The sequence below is a fragment of the Plecotus auritus genome, assembly GCF_963455305.1.
Source record: "Plecotus auritus genome assembly, chromosome: 1".
NCBI lineage: Eukaryota > Metazoa > Chordata > Mammalia > Chiroptera > Vespertilionidae > Plecotus > Plecotus auritus.
Window position 1 is genome coordinate 58,725,655 of NC_137770.1, and position 22,925 is coordinate 58,748,579.

The following is a 22,925-nucleotide window of genomic DNA, read 5'->3' on the forward strand; positions in this document are numbered from 1 at the left end:
ATATGTGTCATGAACTCTGGAACAAAAGGTGTCTTAAAAAGCTGTTATTAATATGCCGCTATATATCATGAATCTTAGAAAGTATTCAATGTGTTCCAAACTTTTTCCCCTCTGGGCCTACTGTTTGTGAAGTGATGGGTAAAATCCATAGGGTAAGTTTCTAGAATAGAGAAATTACTTCTCACATGTTACCATTCAGAACTATCAGGGGATGGTGAACTTTCTGTTTCTATTACTTTGTTTTAGGTTTGTATACCACCAGGAAACAGTCTTCCCACCAGTTTGGATATCCAGATCCCGTAAATTGATTAGTTTTGTTTTTGGGGTTATTAGAAGTAATAATAGTTAAAATGAGTAGGGCAAAGGAAAATGACCATGTGTTTTGATTTCCGTTAGGAAAGGCTAATGCAAACAGTAAATAACTTCCTACTTGTCGGGAAATCAGTTGAAAGCAAGAAGAAAAATATTTCTGTTTGATGGACTAGTCCAGTGGTCGGCAAACTGCGGCTCGTGAGCCGTGGTTTGCCGCTCTGTTGACTAATGAGTTTGCTGACCACTGGACTAGTCCATTCAACAGCAATCCTCGTAAGATTATAAAAGTAAGAGTAGACAATCTTTGTTTACTTTTTCTCCCCATTAGCTGGAGAAATAAAAGGCTTAAATCCAGGAATGGGGGAGGCTGCATATTTTAAATTCATTAAGTTCATATTTTAAACCTCCCAGGAAAAGTGTATTCTGCCTATTTTTAGAGCTCTGTAAGTGACCGGTGTTCTAAGAGAGGACTCTTATATATTGCCAGCTTCTTCTAGGTTTTAAAAAAATGCAATATTGGCCCTTTTTGGTGACTTAGCATAGCCAAATAAAACTATTGCGTTGCAGAGAATGCTATGTTTTGCACCTGGAAAGGAAAGTAAACTCACCTGGGCAAAAATTGAACATGTCCACTGAGTTTCTTTGTCACAGCTGAGTGTATGGGCTTCCTGGCTTGTCAGCTCTTCTGGGATAGAGTTTATTTGCCAGAGTTGACCAAAGGAGGACTTTCTGGGATTATCATTAGGAGAGGGAAGTTAAAAGTGATGTGAGATTGCCAGAATGCCAGTTCCTTTTGGAGGTCTAAAGAAACCTGAAACTAGGTGACAGAGGCAATTATTCAGATAATTCAGTAGAGAGATAGGTTCCCTCCAAGGGAAAACTCTCAATAGGGTGCTCTTGCAAAGGAATACAGTAGGAAACTCGAAAGGTTGAAATTGTGTTGAATCTGTAGTCAGAGTATCTGATAGGTCCTGAATACTCATTTAAGTAATCTTAAGGGCCTGTGCTTTCTACCTCCTACCCCCACTGGAATAGTTTGTCCTCCCTAAGGAAGTAAACAAAAATTAACAGCCTAAGCCATGTTCTATGAAATTTTTTCTTCTTTAGGGGTCACCTACGCCTGTTATTAGATAAACCTTAAGAGCCAACTTTCTGGGCACACCAGTTGTCCATTACAGAATGTAAAGGCTGAAAAGGAAATCACAACCAGAGGTACTCACTACCCCCTCTGAACAATCCTAATAAGCTGGTAGAAACAGGTAAGGGGAAAGCAGGACAAGAAGTCTGTCTGTATAAAGTCTGTTCAATATCTATGTGGAAGTACAAGAGTACCTGGATTTTCACCAGGCTCATATCTGGAATGCTGCAATAACAAATATTCCCTGGGTATAACCTTTCTAGTATCATTTCATCTTGGTTTATGGCATCTTATTCACATGGCTTGCTCTGAATCTTATGTATATTTCAGAGATCCTGGATTCTAAAACATATGGTTTCTCAGATATGGACTGAATGGCAATAACAAGCAGGCTTGGTCCAGCTAATCAAATAGTCTAGTGCTTATGGCTCTGGAAGAACTCATTCCTTGACCCTGTAGACCACAGAACTAGATTTAAAATTTCAAATTGGTTGCCATATTTCAAAATTAAAATTTCAAAATTGGGAGAGTTCACAGAAAAAATTAGGTGTCTGGTTTCTCTTGAAAACTTAGGACACAGAGTTCTTATTTCTACATGACCACAGTAGAAGTTATTCCTTTAACACATGATATATACTCTCCAATCTTCTCAGTCCCTGACATGTGTTTAGCTCCTCAACATAGATATTTTTGTTACCTATAGTCTACTTTAGTCATTTGCATTACCTGCCTGGCATTTGAATTTGTGACCTCTGTGTTCGATCCTTTTGGGGCAAGGTTCTTCTGAGAGCCACAGGGTTGGGGAGCTATCACAGTATTCATGAGGACAGAGAGTAAGAAGGAAGCTTCTGTTTTTGTCTCTGTTAGATGGCTTTTCTTTACTGGCAGTTCTTGCCCTGGCTGGCTGTTAAAAGAGCCAGTCCATAGGAAGCCAAAGTAGGGTAGAAGAAAGAATAGCAACTCTCTTGAGTCTTTCATGGCGCAAAACATTTTTATCTTCTTACTTCCATGAAGCCTTTCTTGATAACTCTTGTTTAAATTATATTCCCTTCCAACACTTTTTTTTCTTTAAAAAAATGTTTTTATTGATTTTAGAGACAGAGGAAGGGAGAGGGAGAGGTAGAGAGAAACATCCATGTGAATGTGAGAGGGAAACAATCGGCTACCTCCTGCACACCCCCTACCAGGGATTCAGCCCAAAACCCAAATGTGCCCTGACCAGGAATCAAACTGGTAACCTTTCAGTGCATGGGAGGATGCTCAAACAACTGAGCCACACTGGCCAGGGCCCAATACTTTTTCTTCATAGCATTTATCATCATCATGTAACATATTTTTTATGAGAACCAGACTAGTATTATTAGAATGGGACTTTGCTAAGGTAGATTACACATTCTCAGAAATAAATGTGAGTAACTCACTCAAGGAATAATTCTTAACAAGAGGCACCCCTCCCAGATCTTTCCTGCCCTCCTAGATCTATAATGTATCTTTGAGGCATGTATAATGTGTATACAACTTAAAGAAACTTCCTTTCTTCCTTATGGGAGAAAGTATGCTTTCTCACCTCAAATCCTTGCTGTAATGAATGCTAAGTGATGACCAATGTCAACTTAATGACCCCAGACTTAATTGAAATTAAAAATTTTGTTTGGGATGGCTAATTAAAATTTATTATGCCTTGAAAAGGACTTATTGTTGAATAGAAGACAGAGTTTATCTTGTGGTGGGGTACTGGGGTTACTGTTAGTAAAGACCTATCTCAGAATCTCATGTCTTCCCTTCAGTTACTTGTGGAGAAGAAATGGATGACTTTCAAAAGAAAGAGGTGTAGAATTTACTTGGAGGGGATTGGACTTGACAAATGGGCCAGATTTAAATAGCTGGTTTTGTTTTGTTTTGTTTTGAGTGTCACAAAGAGTAATAATCTGTATAAGGCCATGCCATTTGGAGGGTATTTTAAAACTCCTTTTATAATACATAAAGCAGATGAGGTTTTTTATCTTCACTATGGGAGGACACCTCAGGGTGTGGCAAAAGTAGGTTTATAGTTGTGAGTACACGAAACAGAGTTTATTCTTGTACTAGAGGCCCGTTGCACGAAGATTCGTGCAATAAGCCTTCCTTCCCCTGGCTGCTGGCACTGGTTTTCTTCCGGCACTCGGGACCCAGGCCTTCGTTCTGGCCGGAGCCTTCAGTCTTCGCTCCAGCCAGAGCTCCGCTCCTATAGCTCCCTCCGCCCCCCACCCTCCTCCTCATAGCAGGCGCCCCGCCCCACCCTGCCGCTCTGCGCATGCATGTGTGCTGCCCAGAGGCCCGGAGTAGCTGGGGGGTGAGGCCGCAGCCATCTTTGTTGGGTTAATTTGTATACTCACTCCTGATTGGCTGGTGGGTGTCGCAAAGTGACAGTCAATTTGCATGTTTCTCTTATTAGTGTAGATTACTATTTATTAATTATTATATTATTTTCATACAACTGTAAACCTATCTTTGCCACACCCTGTGTAGATAATGTTTTTGTTTTATTTTTTTTCTCCTTGCTAATTTTTCTGTTTCATAATTATAAAAAATACTGTAACCATTGTCACCTAGCTTTCAAATTCATTTTATTGTCTCAAAGGAGTAGGAAAGGATACAATGGAAATCTCTGGCCATTACCTGAAAGAAACTCAATTTTCTTTAATCCTGTATTCAGAGAATGGCATAATAAATAAGCATGTGCTCTGGTAGACAACAAACTAATTCTTATAGTATTCTAGTTTTTTCTATCTTCTTCAATGTAAGTCATTTCAAACTTACAGAAAAGTAGACTAGGAGAGAAAGAAGGAAAACTTTACGGGGAGCAGAGACAGGAATTAAAGAACGGACTTTTCCTCTCTGACCTAACCTTTGTTGAGATTGTAGCTTTATAATTTTCAAGAATTGATTAGAAATTCAATTTTTTGGAAGCATAGTAGTAGCTGGGCTCTCATCTTTTCTTTCCATGCTGAAAGTTAAAAACTGACTAGAATGATCCAAACCTTCTTCTCTCTAGTATTCCCATCCCTATCCCCAACCACTGGTGCATAGGTGTCTTGTCAGGCAGCATAACAGAAAGAAACATTGATAATTTCCAGAGAAATATTACATGATCAAAAAGGATGGTCACTTTTCGTAGAATTTAACTATGAACAAAGTCTTCTCCCTGTTTCACAGGGACACAAATCTGTGGGTTTATGAACCCTCTGCCTGTTCATAGTACCTTGCTCTATTAGTATTTTAGCAATATGCTCTTGTCTCAACATTTTATTTGGTCTTTAGTCATTTGGGTACTTATGTAGCCATGAAACTTGTTACCTTGTTATTCATTATTTCAGTTTCACAGATTCAACTTCCTTTTTTATTAGTAAGCCCTGGGGAGGGTGGGGGTCAAACCATATTTTGGAACACATTCATAAAAATGACCACTGTTTAAATACAATTAATGTCCTTGGCAATCTCTTTAACTTTTTAAAAAATATATAATTTAATATATTCTCAATTTTAGGTACACACAGAATTTACTCAGAAATATCTTTTTTTTTAAATATATTTTATTGATATTTTACAGAGAGGAAGGGAGAGGGATAGAGAGCTAGAAACATCGATGAGAGAGAAACATCGATCAGCTGCCTCCTGCACACTCCCCACTGGGGATGTGCCCGCAACCAAGGTACATGCCCTTGACCGGAATCGAACCCGGGACCCTTCAGTCCGCAGGCCAACGCTCTATCCACTGAGCCAAACCGGTTTCGGCTACTCAGAAATATCTTACATATCTACCTTGGAGTGTGAATTTTTCAATGTTTATATTGCAGTCCCTTAGTGCACCTTGAAATCAGAATTCCTCTAGGCCTGGTTGAAAAGGGTTTTTGTTTGTTAGTTTTTTTTCAGATGGTTGTGAATTCTGTAGGTTACCCAGCAGAATTAGTAAGAAGAAAGTGAGAAACAGATTTTGAGTTTTGCTGAAGTTTACTTGTCAGCCTTGCTATGCCCTAGTAACATATCTTTTAAATGAACTCAGATCACATTCCTTATCTCAGAATATTTTGAACAATTAAAACCATTTTCATTTTACATCTAATTTAGTAGGTTTATACAGTAAATCCTCACAATAATACGAGTATAGTAACAATTATTCTTTGCGTTTGATTTATATTTTTTGAACTGAGAATAGAAAAAACACTTTCCCCTTATATTTTTATAGTAGGTAGCTCTCAAAAAATCTCTCTCTCTCTCTCTCTCTCTCTCACACACACACACACACACACACACACACACACCATATTGTTCTCATAGCAAGTTAGGAAACTGAAAATTAAGAATTATAAACAAAAAGCATTGACCGAGTCCTCATACCTTGACCTTTTCTCTATCTTCCTTATTCAGTCGTGTGGAAGGAAGCACAGCTTTCACGACTGATGGGCCTGAGAGAGTATATATCAGGCATGTGGATTGTTTCTGTAAATTAAAGAAAGGCTATAGGGTAAGGTTAGACGTTCTCCTTCTGGTCCTTCAGTCAGGAGCACTGGTGAAGAAAAAGGCCTTTTAGTAACTATGCTCTTGAATTAATGTCACCTGAGGGGAAAGATAATTAGCATTTTTTTCACATTTTATTTTTGTAGTTTACAAAATCAAGGGCAGACAAAGTCAAATGTGATTATCCTATCAGTGGATACATTTTCCCTCCAGACATGGTAGCTTAACTGAAGAAACAGTCAAACTGGAGAATTTAGGCTTCTGGATTTTAAGCTGACTGTTCTAAATACAAATTTAAATTAAAACTTTTTTAAAAACCCTTTTTTGATACCAGTTTGAAAAGTGAAGTATAAATATCTAATTATGATACCTGTTTGTCATCTTCCATCAAATCTCAGCCATTGTCAACCTGGACATTTCTTTGAAAGGTGTGTATGCATCTCAACAGGAGAGTTTCTGCTGCTTCTGGAAATAAAACCAATACACCTTGGATGTAATTTCACTGTCAAGAGTTTGCATGGAAACTTCTCTATTGAGTCTTTGATTGCTATAGTCTTTATAAGCATCAGCTCTTCCCCAATTTTATGACCTTGAAGGAAAAAAAAACTTAACACTTGAGGGAAGTGTCATAACAGGAAATGCATCACTGCAAAGAAATTTATGTCAAACAGGAGAAATCCTTTTTTATTAACATTTGAGAAATTGATTCAAGATGGTCTCGAAAAACAGGAGCAGATCTCCACTATACTGTATTCTATGCCAGTAAAGAATGGGAACATATTTCCTTACCATCTGCTTGAAGGTCTTCAAGTTTTAGTAATAAGACATAAAAAATTCTCACTGGTTCTCTGCAACCCATCTGGTATGTATTGACAGTTCAGAGACAGATGTCCTACACAGACAAACTGAAACACTAAAAATTAACTCTTTTTAAAACATAGAATATTATTTTAGGTATTTTTTTTTTATGACAGAAGACAACATGTAGAAAGTTATATATTTTGTTCCCAGTTCAACCTGTGAAAAGCTTTTATTTCTGACCTATTCTGCTTAGGTTGATTCCTTTTCTCTCTAGTAGCCTAATTATTAGAAATATTTTCTAACTTGGATTTAATTAATGGCTCAGGAGGAATTTTGAATTATTTTACTCTCACCCCGAGGAAAGTCAGTGCTAGTGGAACATTGTTTTCAATAACTATGCCCAAGTCTGATGCTCACGTAAAAATCTAGGAGCTTGCTCTTATGGTATAGTTCCCAAGTTAGTAGAGGTCACCAGGCTAAATATTTCCTAAATTTCTTTAAATACTTACTTTTTCAAATAAAAGATTCTATACTTGTTGATAGAATTGAATTATAAACCCTCCTGCCAAATTTTATTTTAAGCAAGTCTATAATTCAGAATATTTATATAATATTTATGTATTTTAGAAATTGCTTTTAATACCCCAAAATTCACCATTTACCACTGTTTTACATATTTCAAAATTAATAATCAGTTTGAATGGCTTGCTTAATGTCACAAAGCTAGTGAGTGGCAAATCTGGGATCAGATACAGGCCTTCTGATTCTATATCCTATACCTTACCACTGTGTCCTACTCCTTTGAGTAGATTAGATTTGAAGGGTTAATCAATCAAGCTCAAGTAGCAGCTGCCTCATCTTATCTAATAAAAGAGTAATATTCAAATTGACCATACTTCCGCTACACCCACAAGCCGCACCCACCAGCCAATCAGGGGCGAGTATGCAAATTAACCCAACCAAGATGGCTGTGGCCACAGAACGAGCAGGAGGTTTGCGTTTCCCTAGTGATGGAGGAAGCCAAGCTTCCTGCACACCCTGGCCGGCCCAGGCCTCTGCTAAAGGCTACAAAGTTTCAATTATAGAAGATAAATAAATCCCAACAAAAATGGCTGTGGCCACTGAGGGAACAGGAGGCTTGAGTTTCCCTGGCGATGGAGAAAGCCAAGTTCCTGGCCTGCCCTGGCCTCCACTGAAGGCTACAAAGTTTCAATTGTAGAAGATAAATAAATCCCAGATCCCAGGGCCTCCACTTGGGTTGCTGGGGGGTGTGGCTGGCCTGCAAACCACCACAGGCCCCTCGCCTAGGCCGCCTCACATCCCAAGGGAACCCCCACCCTGATCCAGGACACCCTTCAGGGCAAACCAGCCGGCCCCCACCCGTGCACCAGGCCTCTAGCCTATCTAATAAAAGAGTAATATGCAGATTGACCATCACTCCAACACACAAGATGGCTGCCCCCATGTGGTCAAAGATGGCTGCCCCCATGTGGACACAAGATGGCCACCACAAGATGGCCAGCAGGGGAGGGTAGTTGGGAGGGACCAGGCCTGCAAGGGAGGGCAGTTGGGGGTGATCAAGCCTGCAGGGGAGGGCAGTTACGGGTAACCAGGCCGGCAGAGGAGGGAAGTTGGGGGTGACCGGGCCTGCAGGGAAGGGCAGTTGGGGGGGACCCAGGCCTGCAGGGGAGAGTAGTTGGGGGTGACCAGGCCTGCAGGGGAAAGCAGTTGGGGGGGACCAGGCCTGCAGGGGAGGGCAATTAGGGGTGACCAGGCCTGCAGGGGAGGGCAGTTGGGGGGGGTGGACCAGGCCTGCAGGGGAGGGCAGTTAGGGATGACCAGGCCTGCAGGTGAGGGCAGTTAGGCATCAATCAGGCTGGCAGGGGAGTAGTTAGGGGGTGATCAGGCTGGCAGGCAGAAGCAGTTAGGGGCAATCAGGAAGGCAGGCATGCAAGCAGTTGGAACAGCAGTCCTGGATTGTGAGAGGGATGTCCAACTGCCCGTTTAGGCCTGATTTTACTGGGCAGTCGAACATCCCTCGAGGGTTCCCAGATTGGAGAGGGTGCAGGTTGGGCTGAGGGACACACCCCCGTGCATGAATTTCGTGCACCGGGCCTCTAGTTCATCTATAATATATAATAGAAGTCCTTTATTTTTGTTAGCTGTTAATTTATCAATAGAATACATACCTCTTAACCTCAGATTTATAAAAGTTTCATCAGAGCTGCTTTGTTACTCTGCTAATCAGCTGGACAATATTCTTATATGAAAAGTTTCTATGATGTAAGTTCAAGAAGAATCAGTGAATCATTTAGATGGAGCATGAAAAATTAGAAGGGAATCAGTGAATTCTTCAATAAATTATGCTAGGACAATTAAGCTAGCCTTCTGGAAAACTTTTAATTAGATCCCTCCCTTCTTTATATCTTAAATTCCAGAGAAATTAAAGACCTATACACCTAAATGTGAAAAACAAAACATGAAAAAGAAAATATTGGATATCTTTATGACATTAGGATAGGGAAGGATTTCAAAACAAGATGCAAAAATCACAATTTATAAATGAAAATATTGATATATTTGCCTGGAAATTATCACATGACTCAAAAACAAAATGAAAAGATAAGCTACAACTAGGGGAAGATATTAGTAGCACTTATAACTAGTAGAGGATTAATATACAAACTACAGAATAAGTACCCCATATTTTTTTTGTGTGTGTGTGTCTCACTTTTAAATGTGCAGTTCCTTGAGCAGTGGTTATTTAGATGTGATCCTATGACCAGCATCACTGGGAACTTGTTAGAAATCCAGGTTCTCAGGCCCTCACTCTTGACCTACTGAATCAGAACCTCTGGAACTCTGGAGGTGGAGTCCTGTAATCTTTAAACAAGCTCCCCAGGTGTTTCTGATGCATGCTGAAATTTGACAGCCATTGTATTAAACTCAAATGATAAATAATATGAAAAGATACTCAGTTTGATCATCAATCAGAAAATGTAAAATAAAACAATGAGATATTTTGGGTAATTGTATCCATGAGATTAGCTAAATTTAAATCTTAAATTTTCACAAGGATGTAGAGAAATTGTAGTATTGCTGTAGGAAATATAAATTGGCATAACAGTTTTGGGGAGTAATTTGGAAAAACCCAATAAAATTTATGTATATCCTTTATGACCAAGTACTTTTAGGTACATATCATAAAAAAACTCTTGCACAGGGACATAGCAGTCACAAATAAGGATTTTAATTGCAGTAATATTTGAAATAGTGAGATTTTATAATAACTAATTACTTATTAGAGAAATGAATAAACTAGTTTCAATCCATATAGCATTATTGTATAAATCTGTTTAAAAATCAAAGAATTCTGAACTAAATGTGGCAAAAGTTAGCATCTTTTAAATATGGATAGTGATACATGTGCTTCTACTTTGTAGACTTCCTTTTAAATACTTTAACATTTTACATTTTAAGTGGAGTATTAAAATACTAAAAGCATTCCCATCTGGCTCTGTTTATCTTTCAGGATTTTCCCTCAAAAGGTGGTTGAGTTTAGACAAACCAAGATTTTCAGTCTAGTTGAGGGGGGAAGGTATAACCAGACACTGAAAAACATTTTTAAAACAATCAGTAAATGTGAGTTTATTGAATATAAATTCCTGAGTAATTGCTATGGTCCAAAGTAGAGGGACAAACAGGAATATTGTAGAATCATGTGTAAAAAAGTTACTAGAGTTTAATTTTTCACTAATATTTTTATTAATAGTAGTAAAGTAAAAGTTAAGTGGAAGAGAGCATGAAGGTTGTTTTATGTTCTTAAACTGGTGTTTCTCAACTTTTTTTTAGATCATGCCTATTTTGATAAACATGAATATCATATATTCTTTAATATAATTTCAAAATAAGTTAAATATTCTAAAAATGAATGAATGAAAGCTTTTCTTAATTACAGAGAGGAGCCCTTTTCTTCTCCCCACATTTTTATCTGCATATATAAAAGGGATTTTTAGTGGGCTAGGCTATGCTGCATAACAAAATAAGCCTGAAATATCAATGGCCTAATCACAAAATTTTATTTTCATTCACATTATATGTACTGCACAAGTCATTGGAGGCCCCTGCTCTACATAGTCCCTCAGGAACTTTATTGACAGACACATGGCTTCAAAGTTGCCACAAAGTGGGGAAAAGGATAGAGGTGACACATCGATTCTTTACTATGTCAGCTAAGAAATCATATACATCACTTTGCTCAGTCAGGGCCCTAAGCTAACTGCAAAGGTGGCTGAGAAATGTAGGTGAGCAGATGGTGTTATAGGTGGAAGTGGAGTTCTTGCGATGTCTTGAGGAAAAGAATTTCCTGAGATTCGCACAGGAGAGTGAGTATTATTTATTCGGGTGGAAATAAACCCATGAGTTTCCAATGTCCCATTTCTTTCCATCTCCCCAGGGAAGAAGTTCAATCTTGTCTTCAGCAGGGCCAGAATAAAGGCCACTGCCCATAGTTTCTGCTCCATATTAAAGTACAGTACAGTCCAGCATCCTGCGTGTGGCATGTGGCTGCTATGGAGAGAGAACGTGTGGTCAATGAGCAAGAGAAATAAGATAGAGGGAACTCTGGGGATTTTAACCGAGCTTCTTCAGACCAACCAATTAACTTCCCAAGATTTCATGCCCTTCTAGCCAATCCATTGTTCCCCGGGCTAGACTGACAGGCAAGCACCTCTCCTTTGCCACTCCAACTTCTGCTCATGTGCCTATCTCCCTTTCTCTCCCCAACATTCTAGTACCAGATGGGGGAAGGGAGGGGTGTTAATCCTCTTGGAGGAGCAATGCTGGGTGAAGCTGTAGCTTCCTCAGAAAGCTTCCCAGGTGACCATGCTTACAATGTCTGACTTCCCTTTGCTTTCTTTCCTTTATTAATATTAACTAGCTAATTACGATGATAACAATGGGATATTTGATGAACACTGTTTGTATCCCAGGTAGCTCCATGCTACTGGTCTTTGTGTGAATATTCTTCATCAGCCAAAACTTCAGAAGAAAATGAGATTGACTGGTAGAATTCCAACACCAAACTTAACCTCAAACCTCTAAAAGTAACTCGATTTTGTATATCTTGCATTGTACCTTTATTTTCCTCTGGATCACATGATATCTAAGTGAATATTGAATCAGGTAGTTAGAAACAAGCTTTTCTGTCTAGATTGAGAAAGATTAAAGTATGTTTAGGTCATTGGCAACATTAAGTCTATAGCATTGCTTTGTTTTTATAGGCAGAGGTTCGAAAAGTTTCATAAATATATGCTTACTAGAGGCCTGGCACATGAAATGCACTGAAGGGGGGGTCCCTCAGCCTGGCCTGCCCCCTCTCACAATCCGGGAGTCTTCAGGGGCAGGAGGTGACCCGACGATCAGGGGAAGGCGACACCCGATCACACCTCTGCTGCTGTCACTGCCAGCAGCACAAGCCTCGGCCAGCCCTGGGTGGCTGGGCAGCTGACATCTGAGGCTTGCCTATGCCTCGGGCCGGCCCTGGGCGGCTGGGGGGCTGAGGGGACTGGGAGACTCCGGAGGCAGGCGCGCGGCCATCTTGTGGCTGTGGGTGCCACCATCTTTGAGGGCGTGACAGTCAATTAGCATATCACCTCCTTATTGGCTGTGGGCGCTGCCATCTTTGCAATGGTGTGAGGGTCAATTAGCATATTCCCTCTTTATTAGATAGGATGTGAATGGTGTGATGACACAGGTCTGCTTGCTTATTTGGAGTATTATTATCATCATACTGTGCATTATATCTCCACAGCTTATTTCATAACTGGAAATGTGTACCTTTTGTATCCCTTTACCCATTTCACCTCCCTCACCTCAGGCCACCACCAATCTGTTCTCTGTATCCATTTAGCTCCTTGTGTAGAGGGCAGGTATTGGGGGAACTTGTTTGTTTTCTTTGGTTGGTTGTTATTGTTGTGGTTTAGATTCCACCTGTAAGGGAGAAATATAATATTTATCTATTTCTGTCTGATTTACTTCACTTGGAGTGATACCTCCAAGGTCCATCCTTGCTCTCATACATGGAATGATTTTGTTCTTCTTTATGGCTGAATGAATATACTATCTATACTAATAAAAGGGTACTATGCTAATTAGACCAGGAGACTTTCCGGACATCCTTGCAGACAAAGCCATGGTGCAGGGCCAAGGCAGAGGCAGTTAGGGGTGAGCAGGCCAGCAGGGGGGGCAGTTGGGAGCAAGCAGGCTGGCAGTGGGGGACAGTTGGAGGTGATTAGGTCAGCGGGGTGGGGGGGCCCAGTTGGGGCAGAGCAGGCTGGCGGGGGGGGCAGTTGGGGACAAGCAGGCTGGCGGGGGGGCATTTGGGGGTGAGCAGGCTGGCAGGCAGAATGGTTAGGGGCGATCAGGTAGGCAGGCAGGCAGGTGAGTGGTTAGAAGCCAGCAGTCCCAGATTGTGAGAGGGATGTCCAACTGTGGAATTGGGCCTAAACTGGCAGTCAGATCCCCCAAGGGGTTCCAGATTGAAGAGGGTGCAGGTCAGGCTGAGGGATCATCCCCACCCCCCCGTGCACGCATTTCGTGCACTAGGTCACTAGTCCTATATAATAAAGAGGGAATATGCTAATTGACCGTCACACCCTCACAAAGATGTCCGCACCCACAGCCAATAAGGAGGGAATATGCTAATTGACTGCCATGCCCTCAAAGATGGCGGCGCCCACAGCCACAAGATGGCAGCGCCCAGTCCCCTCAGCGCCACTGTGGTGCCTGCCTCTGGAGTCCCCCAGTTCCCTCAGCCCCCCTGCTGCCCAGGGCCGGTCCAAGGTGCAGGCAAGCCTCAGATGGCAGGTGCACAGCCACCCAGGGCCAGCCTGAGGCACAAGCAAGCCTCAGATGGTGGCTGCCCAGCCTCCCAGGGCTGCCCGAGGCTCAGGTAACCAGGGCCAGCCGAGGCTTGCGCTGCCAGCAATGGCAGCAGCAAAGGTGTGATGGGGGTGTTGCCTTCCCCTGATTGCCAGGTCGCCTCCTGCCCCTGAGGGTTCCCGGACTGTAAGAGGGGGCAGGCCGGGCTGAGGGACCCCCACTCCAGTGCATGAATTTTCATGCACCAGGCCTCTAGTATACTACATATATATCACATTTTATATACTATGTATGTATCACATTGTATATACTATATATATATATATATATCACATTTTCTTTATTCAGAAAATGATGTTTTGTATTACATTTTCTCAAACTTTGCCCATAATGCTACTTAAAGGGTTTTTTTGTAACATAACCTACTTCGGATTTAATGTGATAGGCATTGTGAGCATTAAGTGGTTGATGTTAATAATATTCAATAAAAAGTATCTTAGGAACTACATTTAAGACAGATTAAAGTGGGGAGGGCTTAGTGGCAGGGAAACTAGCTAGTTAGGCATTTTAATAATTTGAGAATCATTTTAAGTTCCTTAAGGGCAAGGATAATGGTTGTGTTGTTCATCTATGTATTTCCATCCTTTGAATATGTTGTGATGTGCCATATAAGTTTATTGTTACTATACATCATTTGGGGAACATGGCAGAAACTAAACTGAATAAAGGAACAAATGAATTATCCTTTATTGTTAATAGAAAGACAACTAACGACATAGACTAATGTGGTAGCTGGGAGAATATGCAGGAAAGAATTAAGAGGGATAAATAAAAGATTAAATTGAAATGCAGAATAAAGTTAAGCAGACTCCAAAACACTGAACACTGGGGGACTGGGGAAAAGAAGGCGTTAAGTAACAATTGAGGAAGAACGGTGTGTTTTCCTTTTTTTTTTAAAGGGGCGAGTTGTAAGGATGTTGCTGGTAAATCTATTAGAGTGAGAGCTAATTGGAAAATACTCCATAGATAGTGGAATGAAAAAAAAAAGAGGATTTAGGAGTTATTTATACATAATTGATAGATTAAATCATTTTTGGACAAATTCTAAAATTAAGCTATTTTGTGGATGAATTCTGATGAGAATAAGAATAGATTAAGTTATATGATTTTAAGCTTTTCTAAAAAAAATGGATCTATGTTTAAGCTGTGTTTTATTATGTAAGAATAAATTCTGCCACCACGAATTTGAATAATGTGCCCACATTTTCATTTGCAATACAATTAATTACGCTATCAAAATTTCACTATGATATTTTTATTGTAATAGGATTTGTAGCACATTTAAAGCTATTATTCTGTGGCAAACTCAGCTGGGAAAGAAAGCTGTATGGTCCTGTAGGTAGCAGAAATTATTTTAAAGGGTACATTTACAGACAAAATGACATAGTTACAGAACTGTAGCTATAGAGAATCATGTAAGTTGGTTCTCCAAGTAGCAGCTACTATTGCAAGTAGAGAATAATTAACATCTGCATAGTGCAGAAAGGGTTGTTGGTTGTACTTCAGTGTTTTTAAACTCTGTTCCATCTACAGGTGACAGCATCATTTAGTCACGTGTTCTGGGTTTTTGAGAATTAGGAAAGGATCCTAGAAATTTTCTCATCTAGTTTATGTTGTAAGGCTAGGCTAAGACTAACTAATAATAAATATTCTCTTGACTCTCAGTCTAATACTTTTCATTCTTTAAATGTGATTAAAAGTGGTAAACTTTGTCTATAATTTTATTTAGACCTAGAGTATGAGCATTAATAGGAAAGTTCCATTTTCTCTTACTTTTTACATGCAATAAACTTACCAAACATCTTAACTGTATTATTTTAATGATGAGGGAAAAAAAGACTAGATTTTGTTTCCTTTGGCAGGTGACTCATTCAATCTGGTTTAAATTTAGATAGTATTTTATTTTTAAAGAGATGTTAATAAATTTTAAGAGAGAAACAGTGTTTTTAAAATGATCTTTCTTTTCAATCCTTTGTAAACAGCAAGAAGTTGAGAAGTTTACAGACCTAGAGAAACTCTACCTCTACCTTCAGCTGCCTTCTGGTCTTAGCAATGGAGAGAAAAGGTATGTCTGCTTGTCTTTGCCGTAACTACAGTGTTTACAGGCCATCCCTGAGGTGTAAGTATGGTGTGGCTGTGTGTTTTGGTTGTTGTTGTTTACACTATTCCTAAAATCAGAAAACAGAGTGTCAAACAGTCGATCTTTTTAGTTCTGGATCATATTTGGTTAAGTGTTTACTTACTGTTTTTTGCTAATTCATTTGTGTTCCTGGGTAAATGCTATGAAATGCAGTTTTGGTTGTGTTTTATAAATAGATTAATATTTTTATGCAGTACATAGAGATTGTGAAAATTGAAAAGAATACCAAAGAATAAGTACATAAGTTTGTGAGCAATAAAGTAATTGCAAGAATTTTTTAGGTACTGTCAGGTGAGTATATCACAATATTAAAAAAAAAGTGCGTTGCCTATAGGAAACATGAATTTCTGATAAATGTAAGATGTTTTAAGTGTGTGGGGGTGTTACTATATTTTCATATAAAAATATTGTCACATCTAGAAAATTTAGAGTCGGTGGTGGTTCATGCATTATTTTCTTAAAGTTTCTATACCCTTTTTAAAATACTTCTCAAAATTAATTTTATTCACATATTTATATAAAGAAAATTCTATTACTTTAAAATTGTGTGTAAAAATAAAAGGAATGAAAACTTTGTTGCTTATACCTCATTTTCCTTGGACCAAATTTTATAACTATTTTAATTATTTTCTGTCCTAGAAAATTGCACAGTATCTTCTTTAGAATTAAATAAATTGTTGTTATAGTTAGCTGAGATTGATATCAGAATCAATAGAGGAGCTTAATCTATCTTAGGTGTCTATTTCATGAAATTAGTTTATAAATACACTGCTGTATAATGAAAACTTATGATATTTAGTGGTGGTGCTAGCCTGGAGAGGGGACCTAGTTATAGGAAGGAATGTAGGGGATATTTGTCCTTTTAAGGTCACTCTGGTATGAATTACATTCTGGAGCATAGAGGGCTTTAGTAAGACTTCAGGGTAGTTACTTGGGAATGCTAAGCAAATAGGAAGTAAAAAATTGCTTCCATAACTTCTATTTTAAAAGTTTGATGATTTGGTAAGTTTATGCAAGTAAACAGGCAAGTAAGTGAGCAACTACCCAATTAGAGACAATTTTGGCCAAAACAAATACTTCATGTTACCAATGCTCTGTCACCTATGCCACTTTAAAAATGGTGAGGTGGGCTGGAGCAGGATATTAACTTTAGTCCAACACTAGCTGCAGAAAATGGTCCACAACCACAGGTGGATGACTTGTATATAGCGAGCTGGGCATCCCCTGCATGTCCTGAGTTAGGTTTGGTCATTTATAGTGTGTTTACATACAATTATTTAGTGGAACGTTATCTCAAAAAATTCTCAATGAATTGCTATCTAGCTCAGCTAAAACGTGTTTTTGTTTTATGATTAGTGATCAGAACGCCATGTCATCTAGTCGGGCTCAACAAAAGCATGCCTTTTTCTGGATTCGAAATACTCTAGAGGAACATCCTGAGACTTCACTGCCCAAACAGGAAGTCTATGATGAGTACAAGTAAGTATTATGTATATACGTCAGGCATAGTGATGTATTAAAGAGCTTAAGTACTCTATTTGGCTACAGTGATTTATCATTGGTGAATATCACAGTGGTATGTATATAGAGTTGAACTTATAAATCGCTGATATTCCTTCCATCTCTAAATTTCTCTGGTAGCATATGAACAAAGGACAGGATTACTAAATAAAAGGATTTCTCTGGAGTTCACCTAGATGACTGGAGGCCTATTTGAGGTTAAGGGACAGTGGCATAGGATTAATAAAAGTGTTCCTGTAGAGTTCTTAAAGATAACAGGAGGGGTATGTCTAAGTTAGAAGGAAAGTGGAAGGCAGTAAAAGAGTCAGTGCGTATGGAAAAACTAAAACATGTTTTTTGTATTTACAAATTTTATAAATCCAAAACTTTTGTGTGTTTTTTAATTTTTTTGTTAATCCTCACCTGAAGACATTTTTTCAATTGATTTTTAGAGAGAGTGGAAGAGAGAGACATTGATATGAGAGAAATACATCGATTGGTTGCCTCCCTCCATGTGCCCCAACCAGGGCCAGGGATTGAACCTGCAACCCAGGTACGTGCCCTTGACCGGGAATTGAACCCTCAACCTTTCAGTGCTTGGGCCAATGCTCTAACCTCTGAACAGTACTGGCCAGGGAATGAATTCAAAACTTTTTAAATCCTCTGTAGAAAAAGAAAATGATAGGTTTCTGGGATGTTGTGAATTACTTATTCATGGACAAGAGGGTTTATTCAGTGGCTTGCACATATTAGACACTCAAATAATTTTGATTATATAGGTAATTTATTTAAACACAGGAAACAAAAATATAGAGAGAAATTCTTAATAATAATGTGGCTAGGAAAGAAATATTAGTTCTGTCCATGAAATTTGAAAGAATTAAGCTAGTGATTATGCCTGTCTTTATAATCAGTATAGTACTATCCTATATAATAAAAAAGTAATATGCAAATTAACCATCACTCTGCTACACCCACAAGCCACGCCCACAAGCCACGCCCACAAGCCAATCAGGAGCGGATATGCAAATAAACCTAACCAAGATGGCTATGGCCACAGAGAGCAGGAGGGAGGCTTGGGTTTTCCCGGCGATGGAGGAAGCCAAGCTTTCTGCCTGCCCTTGCCGGCCTAGGCCTCCACTCAGGGCTACAAAGTTTCAATGATAGAAAATACATAAACCCAAACAGAAATGGCAGCAGCCACGGAGCTGGAAAGAGCAGGAGGCTAGGGTTGCCCGCGGCGATGGAGGAAGGCAAGCTTTCCGCACACCCTGGCCGGCCCAGGCCTCCGCTTAAGGCTACAAAGTTTCAATTATAGAAGATACATAAATCCCAACAGAAATGGCTGCCGCCACGAAGCAAGCAGAAGACTTGGCTCCGCTCCAGGCTACAAAGTTTCAATTGTAGAAGATAAATAAACCCCAGATACCAGGGCCTCCGCTTGGGTCGCCAGGGGGTGTGGCCGGCCTGCAAACAACCACAGGCCCCTCGCCCAGGCCGCCCCACGCCCCAAGGGAACCCCCACCCTGATCCAGGACACCCTTCAGGGCAAACCAGCTGGCCCCCACCTGTGCACCAGGCCTCTATCCTATCTAATAAAAGAGTAATATGCAGATTGACCATCACTCCAACACACAAGATGGCTTCCCCCATGTGGTCAAAGATCCTGCCCCCACATGGACACAAGATGGACACCACAAGATGGCCAGCAGGGGAGGGCAGTTGGGAGGGACCAGGCCTACAAGGGAGGGCAGTTGGGGGCAATCAGGCCAGCAGGGGAGGGCAGTTAGGGGTGACCAAGCCGGCAGCGGAGGGAAGTTGGGAGCGACCGGGCCTGCAGGGAAGAGCAGTTGGGGGGGACCCAGGCCTGCCTGGGAGGGCAGTTAGGGGTGACCAGGCTTGCAGGGGAGGGCAATTGGGGGGTACCAGGCCTGCAGGGGAGGGCAGTTAGGGGTGACCAGGCCTGCAGGGGAGGGCAGTTAGGGGCAAACAGGCTGGCAGGGGAGCAGTTTGGCATCAATCAGGCTGGCAGGGGCGTGGTTAGGGGGTGATGAGGCTGGCAGGCAGAAGCAGTTAGGGGCAATCAGGAAGGCAGGCAGGTGAGCAGTTGGGAGCCAGCAGTCCTGGATTGTGAGAGGGATGTCCGACTGCCCTCGAGGGCAGTCGGACATCCCTCGAGGGGTCCCAGATTGGAGAGGGTGAAGGCTGGGCTGAGGGACACCCCCCTCCCCCATGCACAAATTTCGTGCACCGTGCCTCTAGTATGTATTATAGTACTATATCTGAGTCTGGCTATTTTAGTACAAAAAATATTTCATTAAGAACATACTTTAGCCCTGGCCAGTGATTTTTCAATTTTTTACAGTGTCGGTCTGCATACCAGAGGTTCATGGGTTCGATTCCCAGTCAAGGGCATGTATTTGCGTTGCAGATTGGATACCCGGACCTGGTTGGGCATGAGTGGGAGGCATCCTATCGATGTGTCTCTCTCAATTGATGTTTCTCTTTCTCTGTCTCCCCTCCCATCCACTCTCTCTAAAAAGACAATTAATGGAAAAAATATCCTCTGATGAGGATTAACAACAAAAAAAGAACATACTTTATTTACTGAGTTTTCACATAGTAGTCACTAATTTAATATTAAGAGTAATTAGAATGGAATCTGATCCCTCATATTGATAATAAAAATTGTGTTATGAAAGACTTCATCCCCATTGTCTAGATAAAAACATTAAAACCCAGAGAAGTTAGGTGACTCTTCCAATGTCACAGAATTAGATAGCGGTGGGTATAAGCTTAGAACTTGGATTCCATGTGTGGTTCATAGCAGGTGAGAAGGCAAACTTGTTAAATTTAAGTAATATCAAACTGGGTAGAAAAGGTTAGGCAAGTTTTTAGAAATAAAGTTGCCTAGGATTTCCACATAATGTGAATAAATAAGCTGCTCAAAGTATGAATTTGTTTATATATAGTTAGTATATATGCATACAAATAATATGTGTGTTATAAGAGACACAGCACAGTAACATGTATTAACAGCACAACAGGTGCTAAGAAGAAAATATGTTTCTGTTTCCACTGAATTTGTATCATGTGGAAGCTCCACACGCTTCTCTCATTTGACTATACATTACCTAAAAACATAATTTGCCATGTGGATTTAAATAACTTGAGAGATAAGAAAAATAGACCAGAGATAGGCAAGAAGTAGATCAAAATACTGGGAAAGTGTTTTGAAAGTGTTTAATGTTTGTTGAAAGTGTTTAATGTTTGTTGTCTAAGGAAAGCAAAATGGAATATAGCTATTTCTTTAAAGAAGAAAAGTTTTAAATCATAGGAGAGATTTCAATTAGACACAAAATAACACTTCCTATCTGTAAAGATTTTTTAGAGAAATTTTGTCCCTTCCTAAAGGCCTTTTAGACATCATCTTGCTATTTGGGTGTCTTAATGAGGTTTCCTGAATAATAACTTACGATAGAATGACCAATCTTAACAGATTTCGTTCTAAATATTCACTGGAAAAAATATCGTTAATATGAAATATACCTTTATCTTAAGCTATTCCTGTTGCATATTGAAGCATTGCAGTGATGTTTACATGTATTTGTGTAAAAGTCAATTCTTTAATAGTTGTTAAAATCAAAGTCCCTTTGAGATAAAAAATGAAGATGTGATCTAAGACATAAAGCTTCTTTTAACTGTATTTTCATGCTAAATAGAGATATTAACAGAACCAGAAAGCTTGAAAGAGCTTCCAGCATGCAAAGACCACTTAATTTACAAATGATTGTGAACTTTTTATGTTGGTTGAAACTTTTGAATTCTGATCATCACATGTGTTTATGAAAATGATCATTAATGGGTTTATATTATTTTTCTGTTTATAAAAGTAACATGTATTCATCATGAAAGTTTTGGCAGATAGTTATAAATGTATAAAAAAAACACCCAGCACCAGTAATCTCACTATCTAAAAATAAACATTTTGGTTTACTTATTTTTTTCTAACGCCTTTTCTTCATGTATATAGTCTTGCTATTGTTTAATAAAATTTGTCTCCACCATATATACGGTTCTTGAATGGAGGAACAGTTGCAAATAACATTGCAGTGAACATTATTGACCATATAATTTAATACAGATTATCAGAATTGGGGTGCTAGTTTAGCAAGAACCTTTATATATTAAGAATATTAACTATTAAAATATGAATTTTTAGGATTAATGTTTATTACTTAATTTTAGTTTTTTATAAGTAGTTTGATCTGTCTAATTTTTTTGCAGCTTGTACCATTCATTGTTATGCTTACAACTTCCTCATGCCATTAGTAGCTAAATACTCACATGCATTTTTCCTAGATATTTATTTCATTTTTTACATACAACCCTTTAGTCCATCTGGTATTTATTTTGGTAAATGCCCAAAGATAAGGGACTGATTTTAATTTTTTCTGAATGGTTAACTAATTATCCAAACCTTATTTATTGAATTTTTTTTTTTCTTTTAACACTAATCTATAGTATAACTTATCTTACTACAGTCTCCTGGAATCAATTATCTTCCTTTACAATTGTCATTCTTATTTCAGTACCATACCATTTTTAAGTATTTTAGCTATTAAATTTTTAAAAAGCTAGTAGGACCAGTCTTCCATCATTATTCCTCTTTTCCAAAAATTTCCTTGGTTTTTACAGCAATTTTTAATTTTCACACAAGGAATCTTTTTTTTTTTTTTTTTACTTTAAAAAAGGAAGCATCAAAGGAATTATGTGAAAATTTATTTCAGAAAAATTACCTTTACAGCTAGGACTATATTTCATATATTTATATTTATATTTATATTTATATTTATATTTATATTTATATTTATATTTATATTTATATTTCAGATAGGGAGAAAGAGCTAGAAATGTCAATGATGAGAGAGAATGATTGATCGGCTGCCTCCTGCATGTCCCACACCAGGTATCGAGCCCACAACCTGGGCATGTGCCCTGACCAGGAGTCAAACCCTGACCTCATGGTTCCTAGGTCAATGCTCAACCACTGAGCCATGCCAGGAAGGCTAGCATTGAACTTCTTAATAGTAAAATTGAAAGATAGAAGATAATGTAGGACTATATTTCTTAACTTACATCTTTCTTATGTCCTTTAGTAAACTTTTAGGCTTTTTTCCTTCAAACAGGTTCACTTATTTTTTCTTAAATATATTCCTTGTTAATTTTTACGTTTTACTTATTTATATTATGAAAAAATACTAGAGGCCTGGTGCACAAAATTCGTGCATGGGGGGGGGCGGGTCCCTCAGCCCGACCTGCACCCTCTCCAATCCGGGAGCCCTCAGGGGATGTCCTACTGACAGCTTAGGCCCGCTCCCCAAAAGGAGCGGGCCTAAGCTGCAGTCTGGCCTCCCTCTTTCTTTCTTTCTTTTTATCCTCACCTGAGGATATTTTTCCATTGAATTTTTAGAGAGCATGGAAGAGAGGGAAAGACAGAAACATAAATGTGAGAGGGACACTTTGATTGGTTGCCTCCTGCATGGGCCCTGACCTGGACCCCGGGAGCCTGCAACCCAGTTACATGCCCTTGAC

General features: G+C 39.4%; 1 protein-coding gene across 2 annotated transcripts in view; it reads left to right on the top strand.

The window, feature by feature from the left end:
• The window catches only part of RFX7 (regulatory factor X7), a 108,515-nt gene that overhangs the window by 64,222 nt on the left and 21,368 nt on the right, over window positions 1–22,925 (top strand). For both annotated transcript variants that reach the window (XM_080671944.1, XM_080671943.1), the window contains 2 exons: window positions 15,673–15,755; window positions 17,187–17,309. In XM_080671944.1, coding sequence (XP_080528070.1) covers window positions 15,673–15,755; window positions 17,187–17,309 — 206 coding nt within the window. The remainder of the gene's footprint in view (window positions 1–15,672; window positions 15,756–17,186; window positions 17,310–22,925) is intronic.